This window comes from Heterodontus francisci, chromosome 48, assembly GCF_036365525.1.
Source record: "Heterodontus francisci isolate sHetFra1 chromosome 48, sHetFra1.hap1, whole genome shotgun sequence".
Classification (NCBI taxonomy): Eukaryota; Metazoa; Chordata; class Chondrichthyes; order Heterodontiformes; family Heterodontidae; genus Heterodontus; species Heterodontus francisci.
The window spans coordinates 12,882,184-12,897,262 of NC_090418.1; the positions used below are offsets into that span (position 1 = coordinate 12,882,184).

Below are 15,079 nucleotides of genomic sequence, written 5' to 3' on the forward strand. Positions count from 1 at the left end.
TTTCTCTCTTTTTCCTTTCAGGGTTCTTGAGCACAGGAGACATGGCCGCCAAGGGTAACTATGGCCTGCTCGATCAAATCCAGGCCTTACGGTGGCTGAGCGAGAACATAGGCTTCTTTGGTGGGGACCCCATGAGAATCACTGTTTTCGGATCCGGTGCGGGTGCCTCCTGCGTCAACCTCCTGATTCTTTCTCACCATTCTGAAGGTAACCGTTGGAGCAATTCAACAAAAGGTATTCAGCCGGCACAAACCATTTGACAATTTTGGTGTCTGCATGCTACCGTCGTAGCCTCTAAAGGGAAAACTGAACCCTGGTTAAAAATGGCGGGTGAGGTGAAAGGTCACTTACTGTGGTGGTCAAGTCTTTGTTGCTCTCTGCAATTCATTCCTCCGCTTGCCCACCCATCCTGGGCCTACAAGGGCGAGAAGCCTACTCCTAAGCCTTTGGTCCTCATGTACATAGTATTTTCAGCACAGAAGTAGGCTATTCTGCCTCACAGGTCTGTACCGGTTTCTGGCTGGGCTGTTAGGAATTGTTTTTAAAGCATCCTACTTGGCAACGGGGCGTGTTCTTATCCTTCCGGGGACAACTTGTGGGGAATTGGTCAGGTAACCTTAGTTAGATTTTGTTGGCAAGGCCTGTGAGGCCTTCACTGAGCGCCAATGTCCTGTTGCCTGGGCGTTGTTATAGCTTCCGTCTTACTCCTGGAACACGTGAACCTGCCCGTGCTGAGCCTCCATTTTAGATTCAGACTGTCCAATTGGGCAGCTGGGTTATTTGGTTCTGAACGATTGGATATACAAAAATTCCAAACTATCCAATTAAGTGAGCTCCAAGATACTTCTGTGAGGACCTTATATTAATGCAAGCTCCTATTCTTCCCGGAAAGCTTCATGAAATATGATCCAGTCTCGGTTAGTGGGAGGGAAAAGCTCATTGGAATTTGGGTCCCTTCTGATTTTGGGAGCGAGTACAAAGATGGAGACTTCATGACATCATGGGCTTAGTGACAGGAATTGCGTAGCAACAGGGGTTGTTCTGTTGTGATGTCATCAACATAGCAACAGGGGTTGTTCAGTTGTGATGTCATCAACATAGCAACAGGGGTTGTTCTGTTGTGATGTCACCAACATAGCAACAGGGGTTGTTCTGTTGTGATGTCGTCAGCTCGGCAACAGGAATTATGACATCATCAGCTTAGCGAGCACACACCCGGCTGACTCTGTGCCCGGGCTGAGATTATCACCCGCTTCCTGCGGAGGCCGGTACTCCAAAGGGAAGCTGGTGGCACGGCAAATGGCATGACAGTCGTGGATTCCTTCTGTGGAGGCAGAATGGGGCTGTCGCCAAACTCATGGGAGCTCCCATTTTGTCCTGGCTCAAATGGAGGGGGAGGGATGGGGAACACAGGCAGTACTCGAGTACAGGCCTCAGTGCTGACATTGAGGGCAGGACTTTACAGAAAACCAGGGCTCATGAATTCTGTTAGTAACCTGCTGAAAGTGCTCGAAAGATTAAAAATGGAGCAGCTGGTGTGGGGGCATGGGGGGTGAGGGGGGGGGGTGCGGGTTGCTGTGCAAGTCGATGAACAAACCCCATCGAAGAGTTGTGCCAAGGCCTAGATTCCACCAAACCGCTGGCCATAGCAACAAGTGACCTTTAACCTTACCCATAATCCTAACTAAGGTTGAGTCACCCTTTAATATGACAAGTCATATACATTTGACCACGCGACATATTTTGAGGGAACAACTGATTTTTTTTTTAATAACTTCTATCAGACGGCTTTCTTAACTAAAAAAAAAACTTTTCAGGAGCTATCAGATTACGAGTTGGCTGCTCATTTGATGAAGTTTCTCCCTTTGGCTTGTGAGAAACGGAAGTTTTTTTTTTCTTGTGTAAGGCGGGGGAGGGGGTGGGAGTGTTGCGGGAGGGGGCTGTAAAACGAAAAGGGAAAAATAAAAAACACTCATGCACACCAAACCCTTCTTGCACTTGTGGTGATATTTGTAAGAGATGGCCTGGGCAGCCAGTGAACTCAACTCACCCAAAAACCAAACAAAAACCAAGCCAAAAAAAGAAACCAGCTGCTTTGGGCCAACATGCTGGTGTCTGTGTCCCGGGAAAGAATATAGTCGGGATTAAATCACCGTTGGAATTTTAATATAATGAGAATAAAACAAAAACCCTCTGAACAAAAATTGCCTGACTATACTTCCGGTTTTGAACAGTGAAACAGAGGGCTGGACATTGAATCAGGCAATGTTTTATGTACTTGAAAGGTGTATTGAAAGTTGAGTGTTGGCTGAGAGGCCTAGGTGAAGGCCCAAGGCCTACCTGGTGATGCCAAGCTTGGGCATGTTTGCAAAGGGAGGTCATCAGAGGTGTGACATCATTCGCAGAGTCCCTGCAGGGTCCCCAACTCTGATTGGACATATTCCTGGAGGTTTCATTGCAGGACCTCCATCTGCCCCGCCCTTACCCTCCTGCCATTGGCCACCTGATAGATCACTCCTGGTGGAGACACGCCTTCCCATGGCCAATTGGTCAGCGAAAAGACTCCTCTTTACCCCATTGGATGATTCGTGACCTTGAATCAAACAGCCTTTCCATCCCCATCTCCAATGCTTCATGACTAGTTCACAAAAGTCTTCGAAGAAACATAAAAATAAGCAAAAATATCTATTGCCCCCGTTATTTATCTTCTGAAACATTGCCCGACACAGTTTCCCTTCTTTAGACTCCAGGGAGTTTGTGCGCAGTTGGCAAACTTAACACCCTGAGGGTGTGTCAGTATTTACAGGGGGTCCCCGAGAGTGTGTCAGTATTTACAGGGGGGTCCCTGAGAGTGTGTCAGTATTTACAGGGGGTCCCCGGGGAGTGTGTCAGTATTTCCAATGGGGTCCCTGGGAGTGTGTCAGTATTTGCAGGGGTCCCATGGAGTGTGTCAGTATTTACAGGGGGTCCCCGGGAGTGTGTCAGTATTTACAGGGGGTCCCCGGCAGTGTGTCAGTATTTACAGGGGGGTCCCTGAGAGTGTGTCAGTATTTACAGGGGGGTGCTCGAGAGTGTGTCAGTATTTACAAGGGGGGTGCCCGAGAGTGTGTCAGTATTTACAGGGGAGGGGGGGGGTCCCAGGAGTATGTCAGTACACATAGGGGGTCCCCGTGAGTGTGTCAGTATTTACAGAGGAGGGGGGGGTCCCAGGAGTATGTCAGTACACATAGGGGGTCCCCGTGAGTGTGTCAGTATTTACAGAGGGTCCCCGGGAGAGTGTCAGTATTTACAGAGGGTCCCCGAGAGTGTGTCAGAAATTAACAGGGGGTCCCCGGGAGTGTGTCAGTATTTACAGGGGGTCCCCGGGAGTGTGTCAGTATTTACAGGGGGGGTCCCCGGGAGAGTGTCAGTATTTACAGGGGGTCCCCGGGGAGTGTGTCAGTATTTACAGAGGGGTCTCCGGGAGAGTGTCAGTATTTACAGGGGGGTCCCGGGGAGTGTGTCAGTATTTCCAGGGGGTTCTCGGGGAGTGTGTCAGTATTTACAGGGAGTCCCTGGGGAGTGTGTCAGTATTTCCAGGGGGTTCTCCGGGAGTGTGTCAGTATTCACAGGGCATCCCCGGGGAGTGTGTCCATATTACAGGGGTCCATGGGAGTGTGTCCATATTTTCAGGGGGTTCTCCGGGAGAGTGTCAGTATTTACAGGGGGGGTCTCCGGGAGTGTGTCACTATTTACAGGGGGGGTCTCGGGGAGTGTGTCACTATTTACAGGGGGGTTCTCCGGGAGAGTGTCACTATTTACAGGGGGGTTCTCCGGGAGAGTGTCACTATTTACAGGGGGTCCCCGGGGAATGTGTCAGTATTTACAGGGGGTTCTCCGGCGGAGTATCAGTATTTACAGGGGGGGTCTCGGGGAGAGTGTCAGTATTTACAGGGGGGTCTCGGGGAGTGTGTCACTATTTACAGGGGGTCCCCGGGGAGTGTGTCAGTATTTACAGGGGGGTCTCGGGGAGTGTGTCACTATTTACAGGGGGTCCCCGGGGAGTGTGTCAGTATTTACAGGGGGTTCCTGGGAGTGTGTCAGTATTTACAGGGGATCCCCGGGGAGTGTGTCCATATTTACAGGGACCCCCAGGAGTGTGTCAGTATTTACAGGGGGGTGTCCGGGAGTGTGTCTGTATTTACAGGGGGTCCCTGGGAGTGTGTCAGTATTTACAGGGGGTCCCTGGGAGTGTGTCAGTATTTACATGGTATTCCCGGGACAGTGTCAGTAATTCTAGGGGGTCCCCCGGACAGTGTCAGAATTTACAGGGGGTTCCCGGGAGTGTGTCAGTATTTACAGGGGGTCCCCGGGGAGTGTGTCCGTATTTACAGGGGGGGTCTCGGGGAGTGTGTCTGTATTTACAGGGGGGGTCCCCGGGGAGTGTGTCAGTATTTACAGGGGGTTCTCCGGGAGTGTGTCAGTATTTACAGGGGGTTCTCCGGGAGAGTGTCAGTATTTACAGGGGGGTGTCCGGGAGTGTGTCCGTATTTACAGGGGGTCCCCGGGGAGTGTGTCAGTATTTACAGGGGGGTTCTCGGGGAGTGTGTCTGTATTTACAGGGGGGGTCCCCGGGGAGTGTGTCAGTATTTACAGGGGGTTCTCCGGGAGTGTGTCAGTATTTACAGGGGGTTCTCCGGGAGAGTGTCAGTATTTACAGGGGGGTGTCCGGAAGTGTGTCCGTATTTACAGGGGGTCCCCGGGGAGTGTGTCAGTATTTACAGGGGGTCCCCGGGACAGTGTCAGTATTTACAGGGGGTCCCCAGGAGAATGTCCGTATTTTCAGGGTATTCCCGGGACAGTGTCAGTAATTCCAGGGGGTCCCCCGGACAGTGTCAGAATTTACAGGGGGTTCCTGGGAGTGTGTCAGTATTTACATGGGGTGCCCGGGAGTGTGTCAGTATTTACAACAGGGTCCCCGGGGGTGTGTTAGTATTTACAAGAGGGTCCCTGGGAGTGTGTTAGTATTTACAGTGTTTCCCTGGGATTGTGCTATTTTTCCAGTGGTGTCTCTGACATAACAAAGTCTGCAAATTATTGAGCTTTATCTGTGTCGCTTCTTCTGCTGAATTGCCAGCTTCTTATTGATGATTTAACAGCTACCCGATCGCAGGCTCTGAATCTTCATTCAGGACCCTCGGTAAAAATCTTTTCTATTGCCTGACATAAGCTGTGCGCCTGCTGGAATCAGTAACCGGAATCGGGCCTGTTATATCCTGCCTCGATTCCAATCGGAAAAGTGGATCTCTGACGCCTGTTCCTGCTTCAGTCTCTTAACCTGCATTGATCCTAATTCCGAAAGTTTAAGGAGTTTCTTCCTTCCTAATGGCTCATTGTTTGTCTGAGTGTGTTGCCACGTGTCTCCGTGTGCACGTGTGGCGTGTGCGTGCATGTGTTTGTGCGACTTGTGCGTGCCCATTTGTTCACATGGACACAGGAGGAGCCCATTCAGCCCTTCGAGGCTGTTCCGTCATCGGGTTCGATCACGGCTTCCAACTGCTCCGTTCGTCCGCCTTTTCTCAATACCCCTCGATATCTTTGAGTCGCTGTCGCCAGTGTAGAGACTGATTTCGCCCCGAACCGCCGAGCTCTAGTTTTACGGTTGATGCCTCCCTTTCTTCCACCAGAGGAAATAGTGAGCTGGGTTTTGCAAACAGGAAGGTGGCGCTGCCTCTGAGTCTCCTCACACGGCGGGGCCTGTCCCGATGCCAGGAAAATGCCAGCAAGGGTGGGAGGTGCCCGTTAATTGGCCATTTATTTGCTTCGATTGGCTGCCCGCCTCTGGTTGGTAGCTTGCCGCACCGCCGCTGTTACCGCTGTTGACCATAATCCCGTGATGACGGGAAGTCGGGGACCTCCCCTCCCGAGGACTGTCCCAAGGCCTTCCGTCGCCATTCTACGAGCTCTCTTGCCTCTGCAATCTACAGAGGGCTGGTAAAATCTACCCTATCAGATCCTTTAATCATCTGAAACACCTTTGTTAGATCACCCCTTTATCTTCTATACTCAAGAGTGTACAAGCCGAGTCTACAGAAGTCAATTTAACTCTTTAAATCCCAGTCGGATTCTGGAAAATCTGCATTGCATCCACTTCAAGGCCAACGTACCTCTCTGAGGTGAGATTCCCAGAACACGCACTTACTCCAGAAAGATCTGACCAAGGCTCCATACAATGGAAGCATAACCTCCTGACTTTTGTGTGATAGCCCCCTTGAGATAGAGACCAATATTCCATTTGCTTTTTTGATTGCTTTTTGTCCCTGTCTATAATCTGGAAGCCCACAGTTTCTAGTTTCCCACCATTTAGAAAATATTCGGATTTATCCTCCTTGAGTCAGGACATCACTGCAGGAGTTCCTCAGTGTAGTGTCCCAGGCCCAAACATCTCCACCTGCTTCATCAATGACCTTCTCTTCATCCTAAGGTGAGAAGTGGGGATGTTCGCTGATGATTGCACAATGTTCAGCACCATTCCCGACTTCTCAGATACTGAAGGAGTCCGTGTCCACATGCAGCAAGACCTGGACAACGTTTAGGTTTGGGCTGATAAGTGGCCAGTAACATTCATGCTGCACAAGTGCCAGGCAATGACCATCTCCAACAAGCAAGAATCTAACCATCTCCCCTTGATGCTCAATGACATTATCATCACCGAATCCCCCACTACCAACATCCTGGGGGCTACCATTGACCAGAAACTGAACTGGACCAGCCATATAAATACCATGGCTACAAGAGCAGGTCAGAGGCTGGGTATTCTGCGGTGAGTATCTCACCTCCTGTCCACCATCTACAAGGCACAAGTCAGGAATGTGATGGAATACTCTCCACTTGCCTGGATGGGTGCAGCTCCAACAACACTCAAGAAGCTGGACACCATCCAGGACTAAGCAGCCCGCTTGATTGGCACCCCATCCACAAACATCCACTCCCTCCTCCACCAACGCACAGTGGCAGCAGTGTGTACCCTCTACAAGATGCACTGCAGCAACGCACCAAGGTTCCTTCAACAGCACCTTCCAAACCCGCGACCTCTACCACCTAGAAGTACAAGGGCAGCAGATGCATGGGAACACCACCACCTGCAAGTTCCCCTCCAAGTCACACACCATCCTGACTTGGGACTATATCGCCGTTCCTTCACTGTCGCTGGGTCAAAATCCTGGAACTCCCTCCCTAACAGCACTGTGGGTGTACCTACCACACATGGACTGCAGCGGTTCAAGAAGGCAGCTCACCATCACCTTCTCAAGGAAAATTAGGGATGGGCAATAAATACTGGCCTTCCCATGAATGAATTAAAAAAATTATGATCTCACACTTCCCCGCACTGAACTTCATCTGCTACAGTTTTGCCCACTCACTTAATCTGTTTATATCCCTTTGTAACTTACTGCTCTCATTGGCACTACTTAGGATACCTCCCAACTCCCTGTATTCCTTCATGCAAGTCATTGGTGTATATTTGGAAAGGCTGAGGCGACTGAACAGACACCATTTTGCACATCCCACCTATCTGAGAGCAGGCTGTATTTTGTCAGGGTGGCAGTGGCCCTCGCCTCGGCTGTTTTGGGGGACCCCTGGCCTCATCATGCAGCTAATTATGGTGACGGCAAGGTGGTGTGTGTGTGTGTGTGTGTGTGTGTCAGTCAACATATCTATTGCTATTCCTTCCACTCCCCCTCTGCCTCTCGACTTAGGGAAACAGTTCACTTACATACAGTCACGGAGAATGTACAGCACACAAACAGGCCATTCGGCCCATCTGCTCTGTGCTGGTGTTTCCGCTCCACACGAGCCTCCTCCCACCCCCCTACGTCATCTCACCCTATCAGCATATCCTTCTATTCCTTTCTCCCTCGTGTGTTTATCCAGCTTCCCCTTAAATGTATCGACACGATTCACCTCGACCACTCCCTGTGGGAGCGAGTTCCACATTCTCACCACTCTCTGGGGAAAGAGGTTTCTCCTGAATTCCCGATTGGATTTACTAGTCTTGGATTTATGGCACCCAGTGTTTGGTCTCCCGCACAAGTGGAAACACCATCTCCACGTCAACCCCATCGAATTCCCGTCATAATTTTGAAGACCTTAATTCGGTCACTGCTCGGCCTTCTCTTTTCTAGAGTAGCGCGCCCCAGCTTTGTGTCTGGTTTGCCCACCCTTGGAGTTAGACAGTTGATTAGGGAGTGGGCTGAAGCATTGCCTGACGTCAACAGGTCCAGGGATTAAAGGAGATCTCACCATCCCTAAATGATGGGAAGTGTTGGTCTGACTGATAGATGGGAGCCTACCTCTGAGCGAGCCGTATCTCCCGCTTGGACTGGTTTTACCGTTCTTGCATGCACGATCCAAAATTGTCAAACCAAAAAAAAAAAAGAGAGAAAAGCACCAAGGTCCAAATCAGACGTTTCTGAGTGTTGAGCTCCTCTTTGATCATGTGACTTCCAAGGTAACGTGCGGGTGTGCGCGGTGAGATGAGAAATGCATTGCTTAACCCTGTTTTCATTGCAGCACTAAACTCTTGTCTTGTTCATCCAAAACGTTCAGCCAAGGGCCGTCTTAATGACACTAATAACTGTGGCACTGACCTCCACTGTCCAAAGACAGGCTAACTGCACTATGAGGGTTGCCAACTCTACAGGATTCTCCTGGAGCCTCCAGGAATTAGGGGCGTGCAAACCCAGGGGAAAGCTTGCAGGAAGGTTGGAAGAAATTGTGCCTTTTTTTATTCATTATAAAAATGTCGGGATAGTGGGGAGCGGGAGGCAAAAGTGGCTGTTCGACCGGGCGGTTGAAGGCAAGGAGGTCATGTGATTGAACCCTCCAGGAACGCGTCCAGTCCGAGTTGGCAACCCCAAGCACAATGGGCTGTCTCTCTGGGAGGTTAAGAATATTCCGGGGAGGGCGTGCCCCCTCCCATTGCATTTGCGACATGCTCTCTGTGAGAGCCGGGGTGGGGGGAGCTCTTGTCATGGAAGTCGGGGAGTCGAGCATATCCGTGAATTTTTTCCCGGAGATTTGAAAAAAAAAGGACCGACTTGCATTTCTCTAGCGCCTTTCACCCTCTCAGGACATCCCAAAGTGCTTCACAGCAAATGAAGTGCCTTCTTTTCGAAGCGCGGTCTTTGATGTAATAAAGGAAGTGCGGCAAGCAAGTCACACGTAGCAAGATCCCACAAGCGGCAACATCATAATGACCAGATCAGCAGGGTTTCTTTATTGCGGGATGTTCTCATCATTTGATTAAAGTGAGTCAAGAGGAGATGTATGAGGGGGCTTGATAAGTTAATTTGCCAAAGCTAATTCCAGTGCTAAGTTTGTTACCAGAAGGACTAATTTTAGCATCATTGCCAGAAGAATGATGGGAGTGGCTGAGGGCAATTTATTTTCCCACAACGAGTTGTTGTGATCTGGAACCTGCTGCCTGAAAGGGCAGTGGAAGCAGATTCAATAGTAAATTTTCAGGACTACGGGCATAGAGCAGGGGGAGTGGGGCTAATTGGAAAGCTCTTTCAAAGAGCCGGCACTGTCACGATGGGCCGAATGGCCTCCTTCTGTGCTGTAAGATTGCTGGTTGGAAGAACTTTCTTTTTTGCATGCTTGGACATGGAATGCCTCTCCAGAAACAGTGCGGGCAAGAAAAATCTGATCGCCATTACAGAGACATGGTTGCAAGGTGACCAAGGCTGGGAACTGAATATACAAGGGTATTTTGAAAGGATAGGAAGAAAGAAAAAGGAGGTGGGGGTAGCTCTATTACCAAAGCATGTGATCGGTACAGTAGTGAGAAATGATCTTGGCTTGGAAAATTAAGATGTAGAATCAGTTTAGGTGGAGATAAGAAATAGTAAAGGAAAGAAGTCACTGGTGGGATTAGTTTATAGGCCCCCTAACAGTAGCTACACTGTAGGATAGAATATAAATCAAGTAATAATGGGGATTTGTTAAGAAAGTACTGCAATAATCGTGGGTGACTTTAATCTTCAAATAGATCAGACAAATCAAATTGGCAAAGGTAGCCTTCAAGATGAGTTCATAGTGTATTCAGGACACTTTCTTAGAACAATGCGTTGTGGAACCAACCAGGGTTGTTTTAGACCTGGTTGTGTGTAATGAGACAGGATTAATTAATGATCTCATAGTAAAGCATCCTCTATGGAGGAGTGATCATAACATGATGGAATTTCACATTCAGTTTGAGGGGGAGAAATTTGGATATGAAACAGTGTCTTAAACTTAAATAAAGGCAATTACAAGGGTATGAAGACAGAGTTGTCTAAAGTGGACGGGGAAAATAAGTTAAAAAGTAAGATGGTAGACATTTAAGGAGACATTTCATAGCTCTCAACATCCGTAGCTAACTAAGGAAGTTAAGGATGGTATCAAATTGAAAGAAAAGGCGTCCAGTGCTGCGAAGATTAGTGGTAGGTCAGAAGATTGGGAAAATTTTAGAAACCAACAAAAAGTGACTAAAAAGCAATTAAGAGGGAGAAATTAGAATACAACAGTAAACGAGCAAAAAATATAAAAACGGTCAGTGAGAGCTTCTACAAGTATATAAAAGGGAAGACAGTAGCTAAAGTAAACATTGGTCCCTGAGAAGGTGAGACTGGAAAATTAATAATGGGAAACAAGGAAATGGCAGAGACTTTGAACAAATATTTTGTATCTGTCTTCACAGTAGAAGAGACAAAAAGCATCCCAATAATCAAAAATCGGGGGGGAAAGGGAGGGAGGAACTTAAAACAATCACGGCTGCAGAGATAGTGAATTCATTGGTTGTAATCTTCCAAAATTCCCTAGGTTCTGGAAAGGTCCCAGCAGATTGGAAAACTTCAAATGTAGCATCCCTATTCAAGAAAGGAGGGACATAGAGAGCAGGAAATGATAGGCCAGTTAGCCTAACATCCATCATTGGGAACATGCTGGAATCCATCATTAAGGAAGCAGTAGCAAGACATTTAGAAAATAATACAGTCAAGCAGAGTCAACATGGTTTTATGAAAGGGAAATTGTGTTTGACAAATTTATTAGAGTTCTGTGACGATGTCAGGGTGGATAAAGGGGAACCAGTAGATGTCGTATATTTAGATTTTCAAAAGGTGCCACATAAAAGTTTACTTCACAAGATAAGAGCCCATGGTGTTGGGGGTGATATATTAGCACAGATAGAGGATTGTCTAACTAACAGAAAACAGGGAGTCGGGATAAATGAGTCATTTTCAGGTTGGCAACCTGTAACTAGTGGGATGCCACAGGGATCAGTGCTGGGGCCTCAACTACTTACAATCAACATGAATGACTTGGATGAAGGGGCTGAGTGTATTGTAGCCAAATTTTCTGGTGATATGAAGATAGAGATGAAGGCAAGTTGTGAGGAGGACACATGGGCTGGGATTTTACCCTGGCGACAGGGGTCTTGCCATTTCTGAAAAATCGACGCCGAAATCCCCGCATCACCTCTTCTGTGGGAGGCCTGCCGAATCTAGTGCTAATTTGGCAATTAAATGGACAGTGACAGGCCTCCCACGGGAACAAGGACTGCCTTCTGAAAGCTACCGGCCAATCAGAGGCTGGCAGCTCTTTAACTGAGCAGCGCCACTGTGGAGGTGGTGGATGCTGCCGGTGGAGCACCTACCCAAGGCTCAGGAGCAGCGCTGGACACAGGCCGCAGGTAGGTCAGGGCGGGAGGGGTTTTGTCAGGTAGGGGTCGTGGGGGAGGGGGTGTAAGGGGCGTCAGTAGCAAGGGCAGGAGGTGGCTCTGAGTGGGCCCCCTCTCTTCCCGATGCCGGGTCCCTCATTCATCCATGCATTTTAACGAGGGGACACCCCCCCACCCCGGGAGCCGGAAAGCAGCCCGCACATTTTTTAGTGCCGTGCATCCCGTGCGGTGAGAGGGCTGCCTACTGCATGCCTAATTATGGCGGGTGGTGGAATGAGGCCCTCAGTTGAGGATTCATTGCCCAGTTAAGGGCCTCAATTGGCAATGGGGCAGGAAGGTCTTTCACTGGCCTTCCCACCCCGGACTTAATTTTGGTGGAGGCAGCAAGGTGGCGGGGTCAACCCCTGCCACCATCCCACCCAAATTTATGCTCTCCCCACCTCCAATATTGTCATGGGAGAGAGCATAAAATTCCCCTCAAAGTGTCTGTAAAGGGATATAAATAGTGGGCAGAAATTTGGCAGATGGAGTGTATGTCCAGGTGAGAAAGGGGTCTAGGGGTTCTCTCTCCTGGTTTGACTGTAACAGGGTTTAATTTTTAAAAATACTATGTTTTTAGCTCCCCCCTCGGTGAATCCTTGCTCACTGCTCTCCAACTGTAATAGCAAAGAAATCAACCAGACAGGAAAGGTGTAAGTTTATTAACCTTAAAACTCGAATTCGATTAAAACGACTAAAATACGCGACGCGACCACGCTAGCATGCACACGCAATAAACACACACGCAGATAGAGACAGAAAAGGAGTAAGAATCAAGGGCAAAGGTTTGAAGCAATAGCTGGAGTTTATTTGCTGTCATTTGAGTTTGATGTAAAGTCTTGATTGCAGTTCAAATTTGCCGTATCGTTGGGGCCCAGTACACACTTTCAAACTTGTTTTGATGGTTTTCTGACTTCTTGAAGTCTAGTCGCAGTTTCTGCTTTTCGAGAGAGAGAGAGAGATTCTCTCTCTTCACGTTCAGTTGCAGTCTGATCTCAACCTCTTCTGTGAACACAATTTAAACCAGACCTGCGCCAGCAGGCCAGTCCTGTGACTAGCTGTTTTTTTGGGACAACCTGCCTGGCGAGGTTTTGTGGATTCTTTCAACCTTAGTAGACACCCTCAGTAGGGGGGGAGGGGGGGTGCGGAATGCTGACTTTCATACGTTCAACATCTGGTGATCAAAATCCATTTGGGTTATTTGAGTCAGGGAGCAGTTCCATTGTCTTCTCCAGGCAACTGTCTCTTAGAATGCAAATGTTTCCAGCCACTGTCCTGTTAGAATGCAGGTGCAGACATGTTTGCAGTCCAGTAAGAGTTTAAAATTAATGTTCCGTATGACAAAATTAATATGGCTCATTCTTGGCAGGTGTGGTTTTCATATAGGAGTTTAATGTAGGAAAATGTGAGGTAGGAAGAATAGAAAAACTATATTATTTAAATGGAGAGAGACTACAGAATTCTGAGTGAGGGATCTGGGTGTCATTGTACATGAATCACAAAACGTTAGTATGCAGGTACAGCACGTAATTAGGAAGGCAAATGGAATGTTGGTGTTTATTGCAAGGGGGATGGGGTATAAAAGTAGGGAAGTCTTGCTACGACTGTACAGGACATTGGTGAGACCACACCGAGAGTGTACAGTTTTGGTCTCCTTATTTAAAGGAGAGATATACTTGCATTGGAAGCAGTTCAGAGAAGGTTCACTAGGCTGATTACTGGGATGAAGGGGTTGTCTTATGAGGAACGGTTGAGCAGGTTGGGCCTGTACTCATTGGAGTTTAGAAGAATGAGAGGTGATCTTATTGTAACATGTGAGATTCTGAGGGGGCTTGACAGGTTAGATGCTGAGAGGATGTTTCCCCTCGTGGGGGAATCTAGAACCAGGGGACACAGTTTCAAAATTAGGGGTTTCCCATTTAAGACGGAGATGCGGAGGAATTTCTTCTCTGAGGATTAGTAATCTTTGGAATTCAAAGAGAGCAGTGGAGGCTGGCTCAGTGAATATATTCAAGGCTGAGTTAGACAGATTTTTGATCGACAAGGGAGTGAAGTGATATGGGCTGGGGGGTGGTGGGGGTCAGGTGGGAAGATGGAGTTAAGGCCACAATTCATGATCCTATTGAATGGTGGAGTACGGTGGAGGGGCCGAATGGCCTACACCTGCTCCTAATTCTTATGTTCCAGAATAACAATGAAAAGGGAAGTGGGGAAATATTTCCTCCATTAATACAGTGATTTGTGGAGAACTCGGGGATGCCCTGAGGAGGTGAGAGGCGCCACATAAATTCAGGTTCGCTCAGCTGCCGAAAAGTTAGTACTTATTTCATACCTCAGCCTCCACAGAATTGCTCCTCAATTCTGGTCAACATGAGCACCGAGCAATAAAACATGAGGGAAAAAAAAAGAGGTTTTCACTCCTCCAACGTTGTCAATCTTGCCAAGGGACACGGCTGAATGAAAAGGTGTTCTGGCAAACCTTTCCGTCTTTATTGGTAGCCTGGCCCCACCAAAGAAAAGAAAAAGTTTGTTGGATTTTTTTTTGTGTGTGAAGAGAATGGCCCTTTAAGAGTCTTCCCTCCGTAAATGCATGAGATTGGCACCAACTCTCCTCCCCTCCAAAGACTACTGGATTTCTTAAAAATCCATGAATATCAACGACTAGTGAGAAGGATCAGGAAGCCAGGCTGAGGCCTAGCTTTGTGTGTCAAGAACAAGCACTGCCGAAGCTCCACTTATTAACCACAAACAGTTGACAACAACACCTGGTATTTTTATAGCACCTTGAATGTAATCAAATGTCCCAAGGAGCAGAATATTAGCAACCTTTGAACCTGAGCCACAGAAGGTGAGAATAGGTTTCATGGAATCGCAGAAATTTACAGCACAGTAGGAGGTCGTTCAGCCCATCGTCTCCGCACCAGCCGATGGGGAGCCATCCAACCTAATCCCACTTTCCAGCTTTTGGTTCATAGCCTTGTAGGTTTGGGCAGTTCAAGTGCACATCTAAGCTCGTCTTAAATGTCAGGAGAGTTTCAGGCAGCGGGTTCCAGACCCCCCACCACCCTCTGGGTGCAAATAAACTTCCCCTCGAATCCCCTCTAAACCTCCTACCTCTTTCCCTAAATCTATGCCCCCCCACCCTGCCCTGGTTACGGACCCCCTCCTGTCCAGTCTTATCTGGACCCCTGATAATTTTATACACTTCAAATATGTTTCCCCTCAGCCTTCTCTGTTCCAAAGAAAACAGCACCAGCCTATCAAATCTTTCCGCAAAACTAAAATTCTGCAGTCCAGGCAACATCCTTGTAAATCTCTGTACCCTCTCTCTCGTGC

The 15,079-nt window shown here is 48.3% G+C and overlaps 1 protein-coding gene across 8 annotated transcripts in view; it reads left to right on the forward strand.

Annotated features, from left to right (window-relative positions):
* The window catches only part of LOC137357522 (neuroligin-1-like), a 465,591-nt gene that overhangs the window by 320,713 nt on the left and 129,799 nt on the right, over positions 1-15,079 (forward strand). For 5 of the 8 annotated variants that reach the window (XM_068023898.1, XM_068023892.1, XM_068023891.1 and 2 more), the window contains one exon: positions 22-234. In XM_068023898.1, coding sequence (XP_067879999.1) covers positions 22-234 — 213 coding nt within the window. The remainder of the gene's footprint in view (positions 1-21; positions 235-15,079) is intronic. The other 3 variants (XM_068023893.1, XM_068023897.1, XM_068023896.1) reach the window with 1 other exon arrangement.